The sequence below is a fragment of the Miscanthus floridulus genome, chromosome 15, assembly GCF_019320115.1.
Source record: "Miscanthus floridulus cultivar M001 chromosome 15, ASM1932011v1, whole genome shotgun sequence".
In the NCBI taxonomy this organism is placed as follows: Eukaryota; Viridiplantae; Streptophyta; class Magnoliopsida; order Poales; family Poaceae; genus Miscanthus; species Miscanthus floridulus.
In genome coordinates, this window is record NC_089594.1 from 24,221,810 (window position 1) to 24,232,330 (window position 10,521).

General features: G+C 42.4%; 1 protein-coding gene across 1 annotated transcript; it reads left to right on the forward strand.

Annotated features, from left to right (window-relative positions):
• Positions 1–233: 233 nt before the first annotated feature.
• Positions 234–1,021, forward strand: LOC136506520 (protein GL2-INTERACTING REPRESSOR 1-like). Its single transcript, XM_066501445.1, has 2 exons — positions 234–290; positions 390–1,021. Exon 2 carries the CDS (start codon positions 406–408, stop codon positions 754–756), a length of 351 nt encoding a protein of 116 aa, XP_066357542.1. The 5' UTR covers positions 234–290; positions 390–405; the 3' UTR covers positions 757–1,021.
• Positions 1,022–10,521: the final 9,500 nt, after the last annotated feature.

Sequence of the window (10,521 nt, forward strand, 5' to 3'; positions counted from 1 at the left end):
ATGAATCTCGCAGACTAGGATAGGATCACCGATCAGAGAGAGAGAAAGGAGGAGATACTCAGCTGCAGTAGGGAGGAGGAGGAAGAAGAGGACGCGGGGGCTTTGTTGTTTTGCATTAATGCCAAGTAAAGAGAAGCATTGACCTCTCCCCTACTTGACACAATGGCACCCCCTGCCTGCCCTATATAACTTGACTCCTAGCCGCTCAACCAAACGCATCAAAGCTCATCTCCTTTCCTGTTCCCACCTCTCCTCTCTTGGCATCCATCCATTCTCCAAGCTTGCTTGAGGTAACTAACAGCTGTTCTTTGTTCTTGCTCATGCTTTGATATATTATATAGGTTGTGTGGTAAGTTTGACAGTGTCTCTGATGATGAATTGGTGTATAGGTGTTGAACGTGAGCCATGAGCCGGGGCGGCGGCAGCGGCGGGGTGAGGAGCACTCGGCCGGAGCTGCAGCTGAACCTGTCCCCGCCGGTGGGGATGGAGGTGGACGGCGTCCACGACGACAGCGACTCGTCGTCGCCGAGCTCGTGCGTGTCGTCGGACGGGCGGAGCTCGAGCGGCGGCGGCAGCCCCGGGGGAAAGTCGCCGATGGTGATCGGCGCCTGCACGCGGTGCCTCATGTACTGCATGGTGGCCAAGAAGGACTACCCGACCTGCATCAACTGCAAGCAGCCGTGCCTGGTGGACCTCCTCCACGGCGAGGCCGCCGGCGACAAGCAGCAGCAGCAGCAGCGCGGCAAGCGCAAGTAGTGAAGCCACGCGGTGTACCGTGCATGTGCCCGCGCGCCCAGTGGATGCTCATACGGAGGGGCAGCTAGCTCCAACTGACTGCCGTTGGATCATCCACTGGACAGCCTGCAGGGTGTTCCCCTTCCTTCCTCATTAGGAGGAGGCTAGTACGTAGTAGCCGCAGCAGCTTATTAGTTTACTTGCTGCTGCCGTTGGAGTAGGTTGTTGCTATCATGGCGGGGTGGGTTTATGTGTGGTGGAGACTTGTGGTTGTGGTGGTGTTTCCGGTTGTAATCCTCCATTCAGCTGAAGAAACATTTGCAAGGGAAACTCTGTTCATGAGCTGCTGCTCTGCTCTCTCAAATCTCAATGCATGCAACCTGTGGCTGGCCTATGCGACTCTCTGTTCCGGTGTTCTTCCACCTGTTTGCTCCACAGCTCCAACTAGCTGCCTTGGTTGTGTCACTATTGTTTGAATATAAGTACAATAATGATTTTATGTGGATCTTGGTTGTGTCACTACTGTTTGAATAAGTACAATAATGATTTTATAGCGAAGCTAGCCTTTTCGCTTGTTGGTTTCAGTCAGTGCTTATCAGTCAGCCAACAGTGTTTTCCTCTCACAACAAACCAACACCAGCCGGACTTATCTGCCCAGAAACCAACCAGTGAACATGCTCTTGGTTGTGGCACTGCTGTTTGAATAAGTACGATAATGATTTTATAGCCAAGCTAGTCAAACACATATATAATGGTGGGCTTAGATAAAATGTATAAGAGGATTAAGCATGAGAGATGGTACTATATAATAATAAAAAAGAAAAGCTTTTTGTATGTAAATAGAAGATATAACTATTGTATAACTTATCTCTTATAACTTGACTTAAAGCGTCTCTCCACCAGATTGAGAAAACTCAGTCACATTTTCCAATAACCAGTGATAAAAGAATATGATAGCAAAAAAATTAGCACCAACAGATCCCCTTTCTACATCTTCTTTTCCTATAATTTTTGTCGATCCCTCAAAACATCCCATCAATACTTCAGAGAAAGGACAAGAACCAAAGATTTTTCTCATCCCCCTTCCCTCGTGACAATCACAGATCTCCGCACGGGGGAGAGGGCGAGGGCCGGCCATACCGCCACACTGGACAACTACACAAGTGAGGGCGGGTGGTGGTCACGCTACCACGCCGGGCATCACACAAGTGATGGTCGAGCCAACGTGGGCAAGGGCACGGGCCACACCACCACTCTAGGGCTATGCGCGATGGTGAGGGCTGGCCGTCGGGCTATGCTGCTGCCCTGCATAGTCATGGGTGAGCGCCGAGCGTCGGGCTTCGCACAATCAACGAGCGAGAGGAGAGAAGAGAAAACGAGGAAAGAAAAGGAGTTGTATTGATTGACGGGTGGGTCCTACTTAATAGGGTATAAGGTTTTCTCAATCTGCTGTGGAACCACTCCCCTATAGCATGTAATTATGTTTTCTCAATCCCCTATAGCTAATTTTTAGGTCTCCTTTGGTGCGGCTTCTGGGTGCTCCGACTCCTACTTCAAAAAATCGTATAGTACTATTAAACACTGCAGCATACTGTAGCACATAAAAACGGCTCCTACTCCTTCGAAAATGAACCAAGAAACGTAGGAGCTGGATGAGCAACAGTTGTGGGGCTTCTCCCGGCTCCATTGTTATAGTGGAGGAGCCGGAGCCGAGAGTAGCCCCTCTAAACGGGCCTTAAAGGAAAGGGGAAAGAGGATGCAGTTGAGATGCTCTTAGGGCTCTCGAATAGTATGAGCTAGCACTAGCTCTAAGCTAGTAAATATGGAGGAGAGAGACGGCAATAAGTAACCTTGAGCATCGTCCTGTGAAATAGGGATGCATCGTGAAATATGACAGGTTCTCCTAGTCCACGCCAGCCTCTTGCTTTTTGCACCGTTAAGTGATTGTTTAAATTGATTCAGCTAGCTCTAAGCTAGTCCATTAGAGACGCCCTTGGCTAGGCGATTGCTCTATAATAGTTGACCTTGCTCTGGTATGTGCAGGAGCATCGAAGAAAAACGCATGTTGACGTCGTGGAGAGCGCGGTCTGAATCACTGAATGAGGTGGCTTGCATTGTAGTCCTCCATCTATCCCTGCTTCATGGACGTTAATAAATATATATGGCTCCGTTCGTTTCGCTGAAAAAACAAGTCGAGACACTATTTCGGCTTATTTGTTGTGAGAGGAAAACACTGCTTCGGCTAAAAAAATAAGCTGAAAAATATGGATTATAAGAGAAGCGAACATGGCCATAAATAAATACCAGTAAATGTTTTGTGTGGCGTCGTTCAACGTCCATAAATAGGATAGGACTAGAGCAGTATGCGTAGGTATTTGAATACCCTGTACTTCTGTACTACGTGTTTTTTTAATCAGAATTATTTGTAGAGGAAGAGTTGATTGGCCACTGATACGAGGTGATCGATGGCCGTGGGATGGGGAACCGGTGGCGCAGATGGAGCGCGGATGCATGGTTGAAAGCAGCGGCAGAGTCTCTGGCACGTGCAACAGATCCTGGTGCCGTGCCGCGCCCACTGCAACCCAGTAGTAACGCACACGTACGTACGCGCACGCTCTGAGACTGAAGCAATGTCTGAAGCAAATAAGGAGAGCATCATTACTCAATGATTCAGTAGGAGAGGCCGAGCGCGTGCACCGTGCAGGATCTGAGGTTAAGCATTAACTTATTTAATTAATGAGTAGAGAGAGAGACACAGAGAGTGAAGCTAGGGAGGCTCAAGCTAGCCAGGAGAGTGGGGAGCAGAGGTGGTCACTGGCGAGTGGGCCAGGATTCGCTTGCGTTGCTTGCAGGCGGGAACAAGGATGAGACGTCCGTCTCGGCGGACAGGGGAGAGCTGAGATAGGGCCTTGTTTAGTTCCCATCAAAATTCCAAGTTTTTTCACTCTCTTTCCATCACATCAATTTTTAGACGCTTGCATGGAGTATTAAATATAGGTAAAAAAAATAACTAATTACATAGTTTAGTTGAAAATCACGAGATGAATCTTTTGAGCCTAGTTGGTCCACGATTGGATAATATTTGCCAAATAAGACAAAAGTGATACTATTCATCAGATTGAAAAAACTTTCGATCTAAACAAGGCCCAGGATCATCTGCGTTTCTCTACCTGGTCGGGACTCGGTCGAGACACCAGTCACCGGGGTCAGGATGCAAAGCTCCATATCAGAGACAGGTAAAAAGGTGCAAACATTATGGACAGAAAAAGGTCGATCCTGCTTCGATCGATCGTGTGTGTAGCACATATCGGTGGACGATGCTGCAAGTGTTGTGTTGCCAGGATTAATCGAATGTTATGGTGTTAATAGGGGAATTTGTATGTAAACGTTGCGTTGTTCATGAATCATGATGGATGGATGGATGATCTTTGCCAAGTGCCAACTTGCACCGACACAGCAACTCTCTGTCTCTCAATCTCTCGTTCTCTCTCAAAAATATATATAAGGAGGCCGCTAGCTGTCTATCCCCATCTTCTTCTTCGGCGAGGCGAGGCGAGCAAACGTCAGAGCTCTCACTACATACTCATCACTTTAATCGATGGAGCTAGGCACAGCACATCATCAAATAAAGTCCAATAGATATGCGGCAGCGGCAGTAATAATAATAACAAAATGGATCGGAGCCGCATGAATGCATGCAGTTGGGAGATGGAGAGGGGGAATCGCCCGCCCGCTGCGAGTAATGGCGTGCGGCGCGACGCAATGCGTTGCGACGATGCACGGGGTGCAGCCCAGGCCGACGATGCGATGCAATGGTTGCGTGCTGCGCTGCGTCACAGGAATTTAGTAGCGCGGCAGGCAAGCGGCAGCTATAGCTTAGGGGCCGTACCCGTACGTACTAGTTCGTGCTCCTCTCCTCTCCTCTCCTCTCTTCATTTCGACATGCAGCGCCTCGTCGATGCTCTCTGATATCTCTCTTCTCTCTCTGCGTTAGTGCGTTGGGCATGCATCGATCTGCCCTGATCCTGATGGATGCCTGCACCGCAGCTCGCAACATCAAAGCCAGCCGCAGCGCGCCATAATATGCTAGCTAGCTACGTAGAAGCTAGCTCGTCTCCTCTGGGCATGCATATGCGTGTATACCTGCGCGCGGGGTTTAGAAGCCACCTGCTGAGTTATGTTGTTGGCCCTCTATATCGACTCCAGGTCATTCCCAAAAAAAAAAGAAAAAGAAAAAAAAGATCGACTCCAGGTCAGTCTCGCTCAGCAGCTGATCGAGATGGATGGATCATGCATGGATGGCTCCCTCTTCTGACCAACACACCCACATTTGCTACTCCCATGAACCCATGACCACAGAGCATGCACGGCACGCAGCAAGCGTGCGATTATGTATGTAATCCTGGTGATCAAGTCGATCATAAGACGTAAGCCATCTTATTATACGGTTAGTTAGTAATTGGTGTTAATTTTTACTAGACACCCTAGGGGAATAAGATATATCATACAAGTTTTCACAAAATTAAAAATGTTTGGATCCAGTAGACTCTAACCACTAATGGCAATATCGGATAATGTTTTATTTCTAAAAAATACGCACCATCATTATGAAAAACAACATGAAGTACATACTTCATTTAGTTAAACTACATGTCATTATCTATACCTAATACTAGAGAGGTAAAATTTCTGGCACCATAGTTTTCGTCCAGTCATGCCGCTCGTGTCCATATCGGTCTCGCTGCCAATTCACGTTGTGTTAAGGGAGATTAGAAGTGGAAAAGAGAATAGAAAGAAATACGGGTTCCAGATGTAAAAATGCTAGAGAGAAATAAAAGGTGGGAGGGTCTTAATAGTTTTTGAAAGGGATCGGGGTTCCTGATGCAAAATGTTCAGATCCGGATGAACCTCTCCCGGTGGGCTTCTTTTTTGACACAGGCTGAATCCTTGCAGTTGGGCCGGCTTCGTTGTGGGTTGAACCAAGCACATGCAAGCATTTTTCCTTTTCTCTTGTTTTTCTCTTTTTTCTATAAAAACAGAGATCTTGCACAATTAACCAAAAATCATAGAAAAATCAGAAAAATACCAAACCAATTTTGTTAGCTTCATAAAAATATGATATATCCATAGATGTTATGAATCTTGTCAGGTTGTGCTTTGTCTATAGGTGTGTTAAATCATCCTTACATATGTTGCATGCATATAGGTTCGCTGATGACTGAGAACGTGCAATTGACAGACCCGAAATACGCGGAGGTGGCAGAGGAGTACGAGGAGGATGTCCTCGTCGTCGGTTTTCCCGAAGCTTTCGCTAACTTTTCGTTCTCCGGTTCCTACCCAAGAGCCCCGGTGCATGACCCTTACTTTTCAGCACTTATTATGTTAGTTTGCGCATTAAGTTTTGAGGAGAAAGATTTACACCATCGGGTGTAGTTTTGATTAGAAATAAACTATTTTTTATTAAAATATGGATTAGTCAATGGTACAACTAATTATTTTGTGAACTAGAATCTTGGGTACATTATTGTCTAATGAAATCTAAATAAATGTATGTATTTATGTAATTCCTGATGAGGATTGCCGTGTGAAAAATCAAGAGAGGTCTCTGGTCATAATGATTGGCGGACAGACCATTCCTTGACATATCGACAAAAATGTTACGGAGGTTGATATGATACGTCAAAAAAGCTACAAAGGTCGATATTGAGTCATTGAAACACATGGGTAGTATGAAAAATAAAGTTATGATATATTTATATCTAAATAATTATGCGATTTGCAACAGAAGAAAAAATATGCCAAGGTGTATTTTAATTTGATACATGTTTAATAGGACATTGTTATTTATTGTCAATATTAACTTATATTATGGATGTGATGGTCATCATAAAATAAATTATAAAAGCATAAAACATAAGTAGATATGTACCATTCATGTTATCGTTTTGCATAAATATTTAATAATTTTTTCTCCCATTACAACGCACGGGCATATTTGCTAGTGAAGTATAATAATCTAAAATAACCATCGACATTACCCGTGATGACATATGTTTCTGAATTATCGACATATGCTATAATTATAATATATAAAAAAGCTAACTTCAAGTAAACATACCTGTCTACCCATTATGTGGATCAAATACACATACAAACACGAGTGACAAATGTATATTTATATGTTTTAGGTGTTTGTTAATGACTCATATACCTATCACAATCACAGATAATTCATACAAACTTTACTGAAAACATTATGACATGTCTATATTAGTAGTATACAATGTAAATGCTCTCTATTGGTTATCAAACAAATTATTAAATACAGCCACACATATGTTATTTGATAGATAGAGGAAATACAACATCCTGTGTGTGGTGAGGAGGTTAGTGTAAACCAAAGGTGGCCATAACCTACTTGGTTTTTGAGATTATTTTAGAGTAAGCAGTGGCTATTACACTTAAATATTCATATTTTCACTTGAGATTAGCATTTTGGACCCTCTCCACCGAGAATCTTTAGTCCCATGGTACATGTTCATATGACTATTATTTATGTCACTATATCAATCAAGAGTTTCAAGATATGTCATACTGTTTTGAAAAAAAACAAAATGAGAACTTGAAATGAAATGTACCTTAAGCACAAGAGTTTCAAGTGTGTACAAAATTTGACACAATTAATACGATCAAAATTTTGAAAGTCAAAATCTAGATTGATGACATTATGAGACATGGGAGGTAACAAAGATCTGTCATAACTTAAGCTAATGTCTTAATGAACACATATTGAAGTCACTTCAAGGTGTGCTGCAGAGGGATAAAAACTATGGCTATGGGTGAAAATCAAAGGCGAAGCTACGTCACTAGATGATGACGGTCTTTTCCAAAAAAAACCGTCCAGTTAGGGGTCTAGGCTAAGCCCCTATAAATATATCCCTATCTCCACCCTAGAAAAAATAAGACCAAACGGTAAGTTTTTCACGACTAGGTAGAAAATAGCACAATATCTATATAGGTATTAAATCTATCCATCAACTTCGAATACTCATGTCTCTTACGTTTGTACATGGACTCATAAACTAGTTAAAAGTGCAAAACAATCCATGGATGCACTTGAATTGGTGCAATGCATGGAGAGTTTGTACATAACAAGAAATACAATAGGGATCCAGTATCCAACAAACCCTAGATATCTCTAGCACTGACCATCCAAAGCTCTCAACCCAAGCTCCAATAGCCACTATTGGCTGTTGCTGTTAATGGCCACTAGCTTTCTCCATGGTGCTTGATTGCATTTTGGCCGCGTTGGTGCTCATGCTTGTGGCGGTTTTCGTCGGCGTGACCATTGCCATAGCATGATGTGATGATGTCACTACCCACTACTACAAAAAGGATTTATAGCAACGCCTCTTTTTTTAAAGGAGTGGCTCTATATTGAGCCTCCCCTACAAATGGTGCCCAAACGAGCCACCCTACAAATCCATTTGTAGAGGCTGCTGACGTTATCTACCGCCCCTACAAATGGTTTGATTTGTAGGGGCGGCTCAATATAGAGCTGCCCCTACAAATAGATGCCAAATAGTAAAAATTAAGCACTAAAATTTGAATTTTTTCAAACGACCCCAGATAGAGAAATAACCAAAATAAAAGTTTTTAGATCTCGAAAAGTTATGAAACTTTGTTGTTTATAACTTTTTCATTTGAAATGATTTACTGCTTCAAAATGTAATTTAAAATTCAATTTTAAAATTGTTGAAGAACACTTATTTCTCTTTTTAATCTTTGGCTAAAACTTGTAACTAGTCTTTCTTTCTCATACTAACTTCAAATTTGATGATTTTTTCCAAAAAAAAATTAAAATCATGCTCTATCAATTTATTATGTTCTTCCATCTATTATTTTGTCCATTTTTTCATGTGACTGTGTTTTATCTATTTGAATTTTGAATTTCAAAAAATACCAACTTCAAACATTATTTTAAACAGTAAATGATTTCAGCTCTAAAAGTCATGAACATAAAAGTTGTAAAACTCATCAAGATCTACAACTTTTATTTTGATCATTTCTTCATCCAACAAAGTGGTAGTACCATTGTTCATAAAATTTACATCGCTCTTATAGTTCCATAAACTATAAGAGAGATAGGTAAAATTTATGAACAACGTTACTACCACTATGTCGGATGATCAAATGACCAAAATAAAAGTTGTAGATGTTGAAAAGTTATAGAACTTTGTAGTTGACAACTTTTTTATTTGAATTCATTTAGTTAAGGAAAACTACGTTTGAATTTCTCAAATTTGAATTTCAATATTTTCAAATGATCTCGGATGGAGAAACTACCAAAATAAAGTTGTAGATCTCTAAAAGTTATGAAACTTTGTAGTTGACATCTTTTCATTTGAGATCATCTCGTCAAGAAAAACTATGTTTGAATTTCAAAATTTTGAAATTTGAATTTTTTAAATGACCTCAGTTGGACAAACAACAAAAACAAAAGTTGATCTCAAAAAGTTATGAAACTTTATAGTTGATAACTTTTTGATTTGAAATCATCTTATCAAGGAAAACTACGTTTGAATTTCTTAAATTTGAAATTCAAATTTTGTAAACGACCTCGGATAGAGAAACTACCAAAATGAAAGTTCTACATCTCGAAAAGTTATAAAACTTTGTAGTTGACAACTTTTTCATTTGACTTCATTTAGGGCCTCAAATAATCAATTTAAACTCAGTTTAGCATAATATGTGGGGAAAGGAAATCAATTATCGATACAAAGTGAGTGATGGGTAGAGCAGTTAGAGGAGGGAACGCGCAAGCCTGAGGTCACGAAAAATGACCGACTTGCGGCTTGCGAGCGGGCGACGTGTGGCTGACCGGTGAGGGCCTCCTCGGATTAAAAAAAATCCTATTTTTTGCCAGGGTTTGTGAATTTTTTGAAACGGATTTGTAGGGGCGGCTCAATATCCAGCCGCCCCTATAAATAGTGAGCCACCCCTACAAATTCGATTTGTAGGGCGACTGGCCATCCGTCCCTACAAATCGGCCATTTATAGCCACCTTTTGATAGGTGCGGTTGGCAAAACCGTCCCTACAAATCATCAGGAGCCGCCCCTACAAAGCATATGTGTGACTGTTCCAAGTGAAGGGATCTGGCTCAATGTAGTGTTGATGTGGCTATGGTTGGTGATGGTGTATGGAGATTTGGGTGATTCTAATGTGGCTCTTTGTTGTCATGCTCTTCTCGTTGCGGTTCGACTATGCACCTATGCCCTATATGCGAACCGCATCATTTCTCTGTGGACTCCCCTGCCTTCATAGCCACCTAGTGGACTTATGTGCTGGTATTCGGTGGATTTTGTGCACGGTTGGAGTCGGGTTGTCACGGGTGAAAGTTTTACATAACCTTTGTTGTTGCTAGCAATGCTAGCGGTTGTGCCCATGGGCATAGATGGATTGAGGATATGAAGGCGCTCTTGGCATTGTTTCCTTCTAGAAGGTGCAAAATCTTACTTTTCTCCATGGCTGTCACCTCCATTGACCTCTTGTTGGTCTTTTTGTTTTGGTGGCTACGTGGTACCGTTATTCACTGTCTCAACCACCGGTCGTTTAGGTCAGGTTTGTTGAGTTGAGTTCACTTCGTTTTGCCTTGCAATGGCCGTTCTATTTTGCTTAGACCCTCTTTGTTGGTAGGGTTCCGGTTTCTCCAAAAATAGACAAATATAAAAAAAAAGGCACGTTTTGGTGGTTTTGGCTTGTGCCCCAAAATGGCTTCGGCCCCA